This window comes from Microcebus murinus, chromosome X (genome assembly GCF_040939455.1).
Source record: "Microcebus murinus isolate Inina chromosome X, M.murinus_Inina_mat1.0, whole genome shotgun sequence".
Classification (NCBI taxonomy): domain Eukaryota; kingdom Metazoa; phylum Chordata; class Mammalia; order Primates; family Cheirogaleidae; genus Microcebus; species Microcebus murinus.
This window is the reverse complement of record NC_134136.1, coordinates 94986658-95001891: the sequence shown is the minus strand read 5'-3', so window position 1 is coordinate 95001891 and position 15234 is coordinate 94986658. Positions and strand designations below refer to the sequence as shown.

Sequence of the window (15234 nt, the reverse complement as noted above, 5' to 3'; positions counted from 1 at the left end):
GGGCTAAGACCTAGAAGCTATACCCTTGGATCCTGAACCCCCTTAGATGCTGTTGATTGCAAAGACATGGAAATTGCAGGACACTCGGATATAAACTGGTGAAGTGATTTTATTTCATTATTCTCAAGTACCACCAGGTGTAAGCTGCCCTGCTCCCAGCTCTGGGTCAAAGGCACGGTTTGTTCTTGGGGCACAGCCATGGGCTTCAAAGCTGTCTGCGTTGATCACAGAGGGACGCAGGTGTGGTTTGTTCTCAGTCTAGAGCCAAGCCCTGCAGTAGACTGTTTATGAGTGGGAAGGGGGAGAAGGTAGGCATCTGCCCCCCTTATTACTGTACTTTCCTTGGAGTAGAAAAATCCCTACTTTATTGCAAAGAGATGCATTTCTTCTTCTTCTTCTTCTTCTTTTTTTTTTTTTTGTGAGACAGAGTCTCACTCTGTTGCCTGGGCTAGAGTGCAGTGGCGTCAGCCTAGCTCACAGCAACCTCAAACTCCTGGGCTCAAGCAATCCTTCTGCCCCAGCCTCCCGAGTGGCTGGGACTACAGGCATGTGCCACCATGCCCGGCTAATTTTTTTCTATATATTTTTAGTCATCCACCTAATTTCTTTCTATTTTTAGAGACAGGGTCTCGCTCTTGTTCAGGCTGGTCTCAAACTCCTGACCTCCAATAATCCATCCTCTTCGGCCTCTCAGAGTGCTAGGATTATAGGCGTGAGCCACCATGCCTGGCCCCAGAGATGCATTTCTTTCTCTCCTTAACCATAGAGACATAAACATAAGCAAGCTTGATTTCTACACAGGGTATGTACAGCTTTGTGTGTTCCTCTTTTTTGTTGCAGAAACTTCTTGAGGATGGGCTCTTTATCTGCTGTGTTCACTAATCTGTCCCAAGGTACTGGGGCAGTGCAAGATAGGTGCTCATTAATTATTGGTGGAATTGGGAGGGCCACCCAGACCTGGGTATGGCAGTACCTAGTTAAGAACAGTGGCCAATATAGTTAGGGTCTCTTAGTCTCATTTGTTCTTCACAGGAAGGAAAAATCCTTTTGTGGGGAGCAGGGAGGGAAATCAGGGTTCTGTAGGCCCTTATGGAGGATTTCCCCCAATGATTTCCTTGACTTCCATTCATTCATTCAACATGTGATGCATGGTGCTTTACTCTTAGAATGAATGAACGAATGAATGGAATCACTCTGGGCTTCAGTGTCTACATTTTTATGCAGGGAGTTGGTATAGTGTGAGGGTAAGTATCATTTTTCTCATATCTCCCCAGCCTCAATCTCGAGACCAAAGCAGCAGGCTGTAGAAAGTGCTCTGAACAGCTCCCACTAGTACTGGGGCCAATGAAGACCCCTGCTCACAGAGAAACCAGCATGGCACCCACGGTGCTCATGATGGGACATATGCCCCCCAAGTGATGTGCAGTGGGTTTATTGTCTGTCCCTCCCCTCACCGCATGCTAATGATAGAGCTCTGCCATTTTCCCATAGGCCACTCCTCTCAGACTGTGCTGTGTAGAGCTACAGGTACATGGGGTGTGGTGAGGTAAAGATACCCCTGTTTTCTCAGCAGACAGCCCATTGATCCTACACATCAGGAGTGCTTACCTCAGGGATCTCAGGCTAGAGCCACTTTTTATGAGGAACAGGAATGTCTCAGATATTTTTAACCTGAATAGAATGGAACTAGCCCAGCTGCCCTGTGCTGTTAGGGATTGTGCTAAGGACTGCTCCTATGTGGTTTTGTGCCCTTGGTTTTTCCCTTCCTGCCGTATGATTCCGAGGAGAAGGTCATTTTATGGTTTCTTATTCAGGACTGGCATGAAGGACCCCACACTACAAGTCCTGTGACTATTGATACTCAGGCTTGTGGTGACTCTACCTAACCATTGTAATCCTGTAAAAAGCTGCTTGAAAGAATATTACATATCACTGGAGTTGGCATAGAGACATGGAACGATTTCAAGAGAAATGCTGTTAAATGCCATGATTTGGTGTCGAATAGTCTTTGGGACAGTTGGTTGTGCATGGATGCTGTTGTCTGGATTCTTTTCCAAAGATTTTGTGATCACACACATGTAATTGCTACTCGGCAAGTCTGTATCCCTTGAGTCCCTAATGAATACTCTAAACGTATCATTCTGGTTCTTTCCATTCCACAGGCTCCACCAGCTCCTCGCTTTCTGGAATATCTTACACATACTCCCTCTCCTAATTATAACTGGCCTTTCTATTCTTAATGGCCTACCTTAATTTTGATTTCTTTTTTCTCAAAGCCTTCCTTCAGCATCCCAGATCTCAGTGAGCTTGACTTTGTGAAACAAGTTTGATTTGTGCTAAGTCATGGTATTTTTTCATCTGTTTGCCTTGCATTGCTACTTGTTAGTCACACTACCTTGGCACATTGTCCCCTTCTTGAAGAAAAATAGGAACATGTCCTATGTAGTTCTGTATCCCCAGCCCCTAGTGTAGAATCATAATGCGTCTCTCTCTAATATGGATTGAAGTTCTGCCTAAACACAACAACTGTGAAGTGTGTTAATTGTCTCCATTATACAGATGGGGAACATGGTGTTCATTTGGGTAGAAAAAATTTGAATACAATAACATAACTGCTAAGTTTCAGGATAGGATTCGAACTGGGCTTTTGATTCAATTTTCCTTTTTTTGTTTGAATTATATTAGCTTTTAAATTGTATTTATTGATATTTGGATTGGGAATACAGATGCTCTTCAACTCATAATGAGGTTACATCTCAACAAACCTATGGTAAATTGAAACAGTCATAGGTTGAAATGTATTTAATACACCTAACATACCGAACATCACAGCTGAGCCTAGCCTACCTCAAACGTGCTTAGAACACTTCCATTAGCCTATAGTTGGGCAAAATCATCTGGCAACACAGCATGCTGTAGGGTATGGTTGTTTACTCTCATGTTGTGTGGCTGACTGGGAGCTGTGGCTTGCTGCCACTACCCAGCATTGGGAGAGACTATTATACTATCAGAATAATATATAATATAATATATAATATATAACATAATAACATATAATATATCAGAATCCAACATTTGAAGCATGGTTTCAACTGAACGCATATAGCTTTCACACCAACATAAAGTTGAAAAATTGTAAGTCGACCCATTGTAAGTTAGGGACTGTCTATACATGCACTATGGTAAAAAAAAAAAAAATCCAATGGTTCTAGGTCTCTTTCTATTATACCATACCATACTGCTTGTAACTTAATACTTGCTTGTTCTCAAAATGCCCTTATTTTCCTCCAAGAAGCTGGTTAGCTGTCCTACTAATGGCTCCATCACAAAATCTAGAAATGATTTTTTTTTTTTTTTTACTGTTTCTCATCTGTCCCTGATATTTGATGGCTCAAGGCTGGCTCATGCCTCAAAGGGCCTTAAATGTGCTTTGTCCATTCTCACTGCTCCCCTAGTCTGGCCTTCACTCGCTACCCAGATGATTGCAGTCTCACTGCCCTTCCTGTCTCCCTCCACCTGCTTCCAGTTCATCCTGGGGTAACCTAGAACCCTTCAGAAACCTGCAGGAATCTCCTCTACCTTTTGATTGAGTTATCCTCCTTTGGATTCTTCATTGTTTTTGTTAAGCTATCAAGTTAGTGTTGGTAGTCTGGGGAAATGATTCTCAGTTTTCAAATAATGGTTTTAAATGAATACAATAAAACACATAGGATTGCAAAGGGAATCATTTCTATTGAATTAGTTATCAAACTCTTTCAAAAACAAATTTTGATATAGCAATCTATGTTTCCTTATTAATACTTTAAATACCAAAGGTCTCTCAGCAGGTATAATAACTATCACCATTTCAGAGCTGCAATGAGATGATATTTTGAGATACCTACTGCATCTATGATATGATGTGAAAATATCTATGATTTGTTTGGTGATTAGTCACAAGTCCTTCTAATATTGCTGTGTTACCTATGTTCATAATTAAAGAAAATGCCAAATTTCACTTAGAGGCTAACGAAAATGAAGTATTAATTTTTGTCTGTTTGCATTTATGGACCCCAGGTTAACCTCCTCTTCCTTAGTCTGAATGTTCAGACTCTGTATGGCCTGTTTTCTCATTCCCTGTTATGTTTTAAGCTTTGGGTCCATCTACTCTCTGTGTGTGTGTTCTCTATGCTATACCATATGGATGGGAGACGAGACTGGGAGCCACCATGTCTAGCCTGACCCCTGCACCTCTGTTCTTCTGTTTGCTTCTCTGCAGGTAGAAGAAGGATGGTGGGAAGGTGTTCTCAACGGGAAGACTGGAATGTTTCCTTCCAACTTCATCAAGGAGCTGTCAGGGGAGTCAGATGAGCTCGGCATTTCCCAGGATGAGCAGCTGTCCAAGTCAAGTAAGGAAGTCTACCCCACTGAGCAGGAGAGGGGCGGGCAGGCCATCGGGTCTCTGCCTCAGCCTCCCTTCTGTTCCATATCCTACGCCAAAAGGCTGTGACATAAATGTTTTTTGGTTACCATAACCCATTATAGTTTAGTAAATCTATCACTATAAAGGTGTGACCTGCAGCCACACATTCTTTATGTCTCTGGATAGGTGACTGCCAGCCTTCCTGCTGTGGTAATACTGTCTCATGGGTGGCGCATGTTGTTGTGCCTCCATATACTTCTAGAATGTTGCTTACTGAAAGTTTGTAATTATTTTTTAAAATGAACCAAATGAGGTTGTCAGTATTTCTCAGTATCCTCTAAGGAACTTGGAGAAAAATGACCAAGAAAAAAAAAATCACTGATGGTGAGAAGTGTTGTGGACAAGATGAGTGCATGCCAATTCCCTTAAAAGTCTGACAACGGAGAGTCCAGGCCCCACCGTGGGTGAGCACATGTGTCCTTCTGAGATGGCGAGAACGAACTTCAGGTCTTTCTTTCTCCAGGGCCTGAAGGTCTCCCTCCAGCTTCTCTGCTGCCCTTTCCGGCTCATGGAGCAAAAGGTCAGGACCGAGAAGCTTTGTTCTCCCAGTCGCTAACCCAATTTCCAATGTGGGCGTCTGTGTATCTCTTGTGCCGTGTTGAGCCAAGGTCATAGGCGTGAATGTTGTAGGAGGCTCGGCTGTGTCATCATGGTGTGGCACTGCCCGGGGTGGCAGACTTTCCTTTCTGACAAGAGGAGGACAGCTTAGGTCCTGCCAAATAATTCTTATATGTCTTCATTTGCATTTGGAAAAAATCTGATTTGAGGTGGGTTCTCATGTTAGTTTGTGTCTTTTTTATTTAACTAGTAGTATGATTAGACAAATGTCCCATATGGAGGTAAAGCCATTTCCCGAGAAGTGCTCAGGTGACCTTCTTCATTTAGTGTCTAAGCAGCTCTCAGCCATCCAGCCTGACATACATAGAAACAGCAGTACCAGCTGGCGAGCTCAGTGGCTTCAGCAATACCCCTTCCCTCCACTGCCGGCACCTCGGACCCTTCTACCCCTGAACCCTATTCCATCCGAGAGTCTATAGTAAGAAGGACTGGAGGGGATTTTGGAGCAAATGGAATGTCTTGAAGCTCCTGATGCCTTCTCTGACTTGGGGCAGGGTGATTCTCTACTAACATGGCCCAGCCAACGAGAACAGCCAGGAGGGGAGAAGGTGTGTTTGATCCCATGATAGTGGTACTTGCTCTTGCTCCCAAAATTGATATTAGAATTCTAGCTGCCCTGGTATCTTATTTTGTACACTGCAATAGTATTGTACCTGGTAATTAAGTCTTATAACAATACCATACCTCACTGACATTGTGGATTGAATGGGATTTTTTGGAGTGGGGACTGAATCAGGTCATTATAAACATTATTTCCATGAGGAAGTGCATTACAAGTTCCAGTAGCAATAATGTATAAAAGCCACCTTGCCCATAGAAGACCTTTAGGAAATAGTAGCTGTTGTTGTTAATCAAGATAGCTCTTGAGACATAACTAGTTAGTATCAGCTGCTTGGAGGCTGTTTACACACTGTTTGATAACCACGTTTGCTGAAACATCAAGTCTGCATTTGGACATCACTTTGGGATTCCTCTAGTGATGCAGAGGAGATCTGGAGAGGTACTGCACAAGCCATTTTGGGGAGAGCCTTGACCTCTTGGTGTCCTGCCATCTTAGCTATGCTCCCAGAGCTGGAAGGTTAGGTTCTTATGTTTTTGGAACTATTGAAAAAAACTGTCTCCTCTCATTCCAAGTCAGTAACACAGACAGCTGATCCTGCCTGACTCCTCAGCTCAAAGCACTTGCTGCTGGGATTCCTGGGGTAGGAGGATTAGAAGGCTGGCTGGAACGGTCTTCCAATCATTTGGCCTTACTTCACTGGCTCAGAAGGGGCAGTTTCTCTTCTAGAGGCTTCCCCTCCTTAACACTTATTCAATTAAAAGCCTTCCATGTCAGGACCAGGACAGCCCAAGTGGTTTCAGCAGCCATGTTTAGTTGCCAATGGAGTCTGTCCATTGTTGAGATTTTGAAGTTCCTGGAGAGACATGGTCTCCTAAGAAGGATGGATGCTCTGATAAAAGTTACATGGCTTTTGTAATCTTCCTGTAGGTACAGTTAAGGAAAAGCAGGCCCCTCTCTCCATCTGTCTGTCTATATCCATCCATTCTTCTTTCTCTCCTTCCTTCTTTTCCCTTCTATTCTTCATTCATTGTACAGTTATTGAGCTCCTATCGTTACTAAAGCACTGTACCAGGCACTGAAGATATACAGAGACAGATCAGACAGGGCTCCTGCTGTAAGGGACAGGGTCCCTTCAGTAAGCTCACATTGCAGAAAGGGACACACAAATCAGCAGAAGTTCAGGAAAGGTCCCCACGTGCTGTGCTTGAGGGCATCTGGAAAAGAGAGGGGCACAAAGGGAGAGAGACTAGTCCCATGGGTCTGTAGGACTTCATAGAAGAACAGCCATGAGAATCATGTCCTATAGATTGCTAAATTGAAATACCCCCTGAAAGATCAAAATAGCATCTCTCACTGTTATGATAGGATCTTCAGTAGCCATTTACACTCTGAATTTGCTTCAGCATGTGACAATGTTAAAATTTATATCATCAGATCAGATCACATGCAGAAACTGTGTTACTGATAGGATTTCTCTAAGTAGAACATTTGGTTTGATTTTAGAATGAATCTGCTTACTCTCTACTCCCAGAAAATGGCATTAGTAATTTCGATGCGCTTTACTTTTGTTTTTTAAATAATTAGATTCATAGGAAGTTGCAAAAACAAACACAAAACTATACAGGGAGGGCCTGTGTATCCTTCACCCAGTTTCCCCCAGTGATAACATCTTGTATAATTATAGTAAAGGCATATTTACTTTTGTTGTAAGACTGAAAAAGACAAAATGTAATTAATGTGCAAAAGACATCTAGCTTTTTACTCTAGTATGAGCTAAAATGTCCTTAATCAAGGTCTTTGTTAGATCAGCCCATTAGTATGCTTCATAAATTACAGTTTTTCACAGAGATTGCTTAATTTACATATGGCTTTGGGAGTAAGTTCCTAATGTTTGTGCCATATTGGTAATTTTTAGGGATCATAGTGACAGCATATAAAAATCCTTTTAATTTAAATGTTTCCAGACATTAGGATAAGGCTTTTTAAAAAGACAGATAAAATCTGTATCTTGGTACACATGAAGAGAACCTTGTGTCCTTGTGTACAGTGAATCTTTGTACATCTCTTTATAATCTACACACACACACAGATACACACAGACGCACCACCTCTGTATGTGCACATGTTTATTTGGTATTTATACTCTTCACATTTCTACTTCCAGAAAGTATTTGAGGTAGTTACTGAGTTTTGTGTACCAATGGATGAATGTGACAGAAGAAACATTGGCATTATATTTATCAGGAAGTGTGCCAAGAGTGCTTGACACGTGGTAGGTGTTTAATAAATGCTTGCTGAATCCTTTTTTCCTCTAAGGAGGCATTTTTATCTTTGAATGACAGGTGAAAATTGCTTGAACTTGCTTTTCTCTCACTCTGCTGTAGTTTTACATATGGTGGTTGATTTTGAAAATCTCTAAACCCTCCTAGATCTTTGTTCAGGGTAATCTGATCTCTCCAGGAAAAAGTTACAGCAATTGTATTAGTTGATATTTTGGTTTCAACATTTTATCTGAGAAGAAAATTTGTAGTTATGTAGTAGCAGAAACTCTTTGTTGCCTACTTAAATTTGAAAGCATCATTACCATTAACAGAACTTATGAAACCTTAAAGGTAGTTTTTCAAAAAGATTTTTATAAACTTTTTATTATAGAAAATTTATAACATATATAAAAGTAATAATAGTCTAATGAACCCATGTGTACCCATCACCCAGCTTCAGCAATTATCAACCCATAGCCAATTTGTTAAAGTTATAGCCCACACACGTTTTACCCATGTTATCTTGAAGCAAATCCCAAATATTACATAATTTCATCCATAAACATTTAATATGTATCAATAAAAGAGTGTCTTTAAAATACCATTATCTCACACACACACTCACACACACACACACACACACAAAGTTACGATAATTTCTTAAAATAATTAAACATATGGTTGGTGTTCACTTTTCCCTAAAGTCTTCTTTTTGGATACAATTTGTTAGTTTAACTCTGGATGCAAATAAGGTACATGCATAGTGATTAGTTGTTATGTCTCCAATCTCTTTGAATCTGTAGATTTCTCCTTCATATCTCCTTTATTCTTGTGTGTGTGTGTTTTTTTTTCTGCTGAAGAAATTGAACTCCTTTGTCCATTAGTTTCTCACGGTATCTAGCTTTTGCTGATTTTATCTCTGCTGTATCATTTAATTTATATTCCTAAAAATTGATAATCAGACCTAGGGACTTGATTAGATTCAGGTTTTTTGCTAACCCATTTCCTAGGTGGTGATGGATAGACCATTTGGAGGCTCATAATCTCTGGCCATCTTTCTTTTTGAATGTTAGCAGCCATTGGTGATTATCTCCCAAACCTAGTCACTCCTTAAGTTTTGCAAAGTGGTGTCAACCAGGAATTAAAAAAAGAAAAAAAGGGCTCCCATGCAACAGATCAATAGTCAAAAAAAGTGTTTAGTAAATTAGGTTTTTATAAAACAAAACATGGAAGTGAGTACACTAATAGTGCAGGCAGAATCTTATGATGTTAGGAGGGGAAAGGAATTTAGAGATTGTTTAGCCTGGTGTCAGACAAAAACACTGAAGTCCACTGAAATTAAGTCTCTGGCTTCTGAGTGATGAGACCAAAATGACATTCAGGCCTTCTACATTCAGGCCATCTCCATTGTGGGAATAGTTCACCTTTTCACAGAGCATCTGGCAAACTTCAAACCTCCATACAGTTTGGCTTATTTCTTCTTATTGTCCCAGATCATGATTAATAAACTGCCTTTTTAGTTACAATTTTGCATATGCTGCTGTTGACTAAATCATGTGTAATGACAAAAAATGCAGATATGACTGTTGTCCAATTTCAATTTTATACAATATTGCCTCACATTTAAGATATAAATATTTTTTCTGTGTTTTACATCTTTTATGTTGTTTATTTTCATTTGATTGTTATAAAACTAAATATTCCTGTTTTTTTTTAAGTCCTACGGCTACAGAAACATTTTCAGTTATTTTCCATAATCTTCAGAGGGAGAAAGTTTGTTTTTTTTTTCTATAACCTTTAATAACCACGAGTTTTCTATTTGAATGGAATTTCTTTTTTTTTTCCCCACTTCTCCCCCTCAGTGGAATTTTTTATTTTCCTAATTCCTTATTTAATAAGTTTGGGTTCCAATACTTTAGTGATTGGTCAGGCTAAGACAAAGATGAAGATGGCTTTTTAAAATGTATGGCAAAACACTCCCATGATACAGAAATATTGTGTTTCATGAGCTGTAAGAAAGCTAGGCTGACAGATCCCATTCTGTGGCATCACTAGATTTTTTTTTCTTTTTAATATTAGATGATATTTGTTTTGGGTATGATGTTCTATTAGCAATGAGGAACAATTAGCAAATTGACTAAACAGTTTCAGGCAAAGTTAGATGCTAGCATAAGCATATGATTTTGTGTTTAAATTTTAAAATGCTTCCCTTTTATAATGTTTTCTGCCCTCAAGTACTAATATTTAATAGTGATGGTACAGTATTTCCTCCAGTAAGATAACACTCATATTCATGACCTTTCCAATTGCCTGTCACTTTTGCTCTTCAGATAGGGTGGCTATGTCCCCACTCAGCCTCTGCCCAGGCTGCTTCTCAGATCGCCTTGCTCCAGTGGACACAGAAACTTTGTAGCAAGGCTTGACCATTCAGAAACATCAGGGCCATGGTCTACCTCAGTGATTCTCAGACTTGGTCCTGGGGAAGAATACAGAGAAGTTCTGTTTTACTTGAAGGAATGTTATCGAAATACTGATTTTTTTTCCTCACTCTTACTTTTCTTCTGACACTGAGAAGACTGGTGCTGTTCAGTTTTATAGGGCCTAGCTCACAAAAACAGCCATGTTCCTTAGGAGCAATGTTAACTTAATGACAAGTTAAACAGAATAAAAAATTTGCTCAAATGAAAATGAGCCACTGTTACTTGTTCTGATTTTGTCATCAAAGTCCTCAAGAACTTCAGATCTAACAAGAACACGAAACGCTCTGTTGTTTCTCTGGATTCGTACATAGTTAGCAATTTGAATGCCTAAGTTTTTGCTTTGATTGGATGGAGCTAATCTGTCAAAAAGGGGCAGATTTCAAAAGAAGGGTGTACCACCTTGCCTATAGGACATGGTAATTAGAAATACCTGGTCCCATTTAAGTTGTTGGTCTGATCATTCATGATTCCTTTCATATATTAGGAGTGCCAAGGCCCAGAAGTTGACCCTATGGTTCCTGTTGGGTCCCCATTTTCATATAGAGTGTTTCTAAGAATTGAGGCAAGTTGCTCTCTCCCTCTCAGTTCTACTCTGTGCTTCTCTGTAAAGGTAGCCTACCTTTCCATCCCTCAGACTTACTGTGAAGCTGTATGACTCGCTTCTGTTTGAGTATTTAATTCACAGCCATAATAGAACTTACTTCTTAGAAAATTTAGAGTAATGCATTTATTACTTGAGTTTTGCCTTTAGCAAATCATTTTACCCGCCAATGGTACTCTCTGTAGGGTGTGTGTGTGTGTGGGTGGGAGGGTGGGTGGAGGTACACTCAAACTGGGGCAGTAGTATGTGTATATTCTGTGTACTTACTTATGGTTTCAGAGATATTTGAGCTTTACCCACGTGTTCAGTCTTATGCTGTTGATAACCTTTACTTGTAACAAAAAAAGAAAAAGAAAAACTGACATTTGACACTGGATGAGTCCTTTGTCCTCATGCTTAAGTACAGTTTCATGACTAATAAAGCAAAACCTCAATTAAGATGTTTCAAGAAATAGGGTTTTCTGGTGTCCTCAGTACTAAGCAGAAAACCCCTTATGTTGCTATTGGTTTCAAACCTCACTGGTGAAACATTCCCTTTAGTATATTAATGTATTTTCTTGCTTAAAGATACTGAAGATGACAAATCTCTTAAAGAGAATTCTATGTCTTGTTTCGAATATTGGGGACATGAATATCGGTTCTTATCATATAGGGCTCCAGGGGTAGAGGATAAAAGATAATGGGCCTAAATCTGTATTATGCTTAGATCAGACTTTCCAAAGAGAAGATTGTGCTGTAACAGTTGAGTTAATTAAGGAATATGATTGGATTGGATTCCCTCTGGTTAATTGAGATTTTCCTCAATTCTTTAGTTATAATGTTGAAGTAGCTTCCAGGTTTTAACTGGGCACAATCTACATGCCAGTCCTTTGCAGAGGCAAGCCCCAATTCCAGGTACTCATTGCCATCCTGGTTGCATGGGGACTTTGGGCTCATTCTGTAACACTCTTAAATTCTGCCTAATGGTCTCTACTTAATTTTTGTGGATGAAGCTCTTGCAGTGGATTCATTGAAGGCAAGTGCAGTTAAAGACTCTTCCTCTTCCTTCTTTTGCCATCATTTGCTCTCCCTTCCCCTTCTCTTGTTTTTCTCTCCCCTTCTCTTCTCTCATTCACTGTCAGGAAAGACTACCTTTGAAGGGACAATTCTGTACCGAGCCGCACCGGGAAAGACGGAGGGCCACAGACGCTATTACAGTGAGTGACCTTAACAGCAGGAGGCAATTGTAAAGATAAGATCTGGGTACTTGTGTTTTTTCATGCAGCTGCCCTTTCCTGAGCTGCTCATGCTTATGCCAAGTGTCTGTGTGAATACCCTTATCCAAGGACATGGACTTATTTGCCTAAGATAAGTGCCATCTCCTTGGCGCGTGCTACAGGAACACTTCCACCACCAGCCCCTGGCGCTTTCTTGTTTGCTTTATGCCTCTTTCGTGTATGTGACATGTGTGCATGAACCATGCGTGCCGAGAAGGGAGCAGTAGCATTTGTCATGGCATACGTATTTGTACCAGTATCTCTGGGCTTCTAGGGTGGTGTGAGATGGCTTCCCGCAGAGATGTCAACCTTTCATGATTACTGCTTTTTTTTTTTTTTAACTGGGTCATCAGAAACCAATAAACCATTTTGCCATTGCGTGGTTCAAAGAAATAAGACTTCGGCATGGAAGTCCATGCCAGAAAAGGTGCATTGCTTTGTTCATTCAGCCAATCACCACACGGCAGACTTCTTTTGGCAGGACCAATGTGTGTAGCCTTTGGGTTGTGAAATAAGGCTGCAAAAAGTTGAGGGGATGGAGCTGAATGAGATGAAGGAATTCATCTCACGATGCCCTTCGAGCAATTCTTGCCACACAGTAAGCACGATACATGTGAGTATTGAATTAAAAATTAAAAAATGGCTCATGGATCTCAACTGATCAGTGCTGGAAGAGTAGGGTAAATTCCACAAAAATGGACAGTTACAGGACTGGTAGAAGCCAACATGAAGAAGCTTTGTTCGTTTTGTCACCTTGAAGGAAAAACAATCACCATAGTGTGCATACACACATATGCACACATATATAAGTGCACAGATGTGATGAAAGAGGTTTAGACATGAACACCAGAACCATGTCTGGAGTGAAGATTATTTTTGTTGCTATTCCACCATGGGTAGATGCATGGCCCTACTGCACATGACTTCAGTACACACGCAGAGTGCCACCTGTCCCTCATCATGGGAGTTTGACAGCACCTAGATTGTTTGTGCCCTGTTAACGTAGAGGAGCCCACCAGCCACTTGTCTAGAAATCACACCAGTGTGCACTGCTAAAACATGAAAAGCATTGCCAAACATGCACACTTCCTGAGCTTGTCTCACCACTGCCTAACCGTGATGAGCCCTTCATGAACTGGCCCCAGTCTGCAGTCCACTCTCTGGGTCGCACTGCCTGAGAGTGTCACCTGGCATTCTGAGCGTGACATGGGGACATTTCATGGGATAATGTGTATGATGGGCACCAGTACCTACAAGATGCAGCACCACACACGGACATGAAAGTGAATAAGTCACCTTTCTTTCCCTTCAAAGAGAAGGAAGTAGATTTTGAGTTATTTCACCCAACACAGATATTCACATATTTAATTTACTTACTTAAAAGGGATAGAACCGGGTTGCCAGAATTTCCGGAAGAAAAATCTGCTATGTCTTTCCTTCCTAGGTTCATGCTTGTGTGGTTGAATGTGCAGCCTCTCCCTGTGTAACGTAGAGTATTTCTCACAGTGATCAGTATAAAGTTATTAAGATGAGCCTGGAAGGCAGCAAATCCCTAAATCCAGGAGCTCAGTGAAATCAGGATGACAGTGGTTGAAAATATTGTGGTTCTAGCTAATGGGGAATGATGGAAGAACCCTTCAAATTCCTCTTTGAAGAACTAAAATAGACTTGCCCTAATCTATCTGCCCTGCTGCCTTCTGGTAGGGGGAAGGGCAGAGAGGGAGGTGGTGATAATTTCTTTCCACTAGTCATTTCTTTACTTCACCTTCAAATGGGTCTTTCCAAACCAGAAAAGAAAATACAAGCCATTTATCACACAGAAAAAAAAATCCATACAGCAAAATGAGAACATGTTAAAGGGGAAATGACACAATATTTAGACTCCAAAATTATATCTCCAGCAGGGATATTTCCAAAAACAATGAACAGATAAACACACGAATGAATAACTCATGGGGGGGGGTTCTTCATGTTTGCACACTCAAATCCAGTCATGTGAATTGCAGCCGACCCCATTGTTGTGGGCTGCTCCTCATTGTTCTGTTCTCTGTTCTTGCTCACAAATGCTGCTCTTTAGTTAATTAAAATGTGCACCAGGGATCTTCTTCCTCCCCCACCCTTTTGGCTTAAAAATACCATTTTATGGAAAACAGCAGCAACAACATATGAAACCATTGTTTTAAGGATTTGATTTTGAAACTTGTTAGCAATTTATAATGACCTTTCTATATATCTTGTCTGTTTTCATTTAACAGTTTCTTCCTGCACTGAGACTTCCTTATTTGAATGACTTCAACATTTTATGACATTTTATGTGAGCAATTATTTGGTGTATCATTCTTATGGACTAGGAGGCTGCCTTACCTGTAGGAAGATAATGTACGATTGGCTAATAGAGATCAAAATTGGATGGTGTGCTTTCCTTCCAAAGGCAACGTTGTGATCAGGAAATATGTAGTAAACGTTCAGGAGCTATCCGATATATCTAGAGGCTTTCAGAGACAGGTTTGATGACAGAAATTAGTATTCCATAAAATATTCTTTGAATCTTGCCCTTCGATGGCATAATTGATGTACTGACCATGAAAGAAAGAATGTATAGCCAGAAATTAACTAGACACAGATAGGCTCTTCCTTTTAGGAGCATGATTGTGGGCAGAGCCTGGGGAAAAAAAGAATCTGGGGAGGTAAGTGTCCATGTTGTCTCGCTGATAAGTATTTTATGACTTCCAACACCCTGCCATGAGAGGTCGAAAGAAGAGTGTCCTGTTCCCAGTGTTCTTCTTTGGAAACGGATTCAGCTTTGAGAAAACAATTGGTGTTATAGGAGGGAAGAAGAGCTGTAGTAGGGTTGGAGGATTCTGGCCTCTGGGAGGGCAGCTTCCTTTCCCTCTTTAACAAACAGGATCATCTTGCTAGTGAAACCATCTTAATGTCAAGTTTGGTTTAATGCTTTCGTAGAGAAACCTGTCTGCATGCATTTATTCCTTGTGA

At 40.6% G+C, this 15234-nt stretch overlaps 1 protein-coding gene across 3 annotated transcripts in view; it reads left to right on the top strand.

Moving 5' to 3' along the window:
* SH3KBP1 (SH3 domain containing kinase binding protein 1) overlaps positions 1–15234 on the top strand; it is a 311729-nt gene that overhangs the window by 160859 nt on the left and 135636 nt on the right. For 2 of the 3 annotated variants that reach the window (XM_012784664.3, XM_012784665.3), the window contains one exon: positions 4259–4388. In XM_012784664.3, the coding sequence (XP_012640118.1) occupies positions 4259–4388 (130 nt within the window). Of the gene's footprint in view, positions 1–4258; positions 4389–4925; positions 4983–12105; positions 12181–15234 lie in introns of all 3 variants that reach the window. The other variant, XM_012784660.3, reaches the window with a different exon arrangement.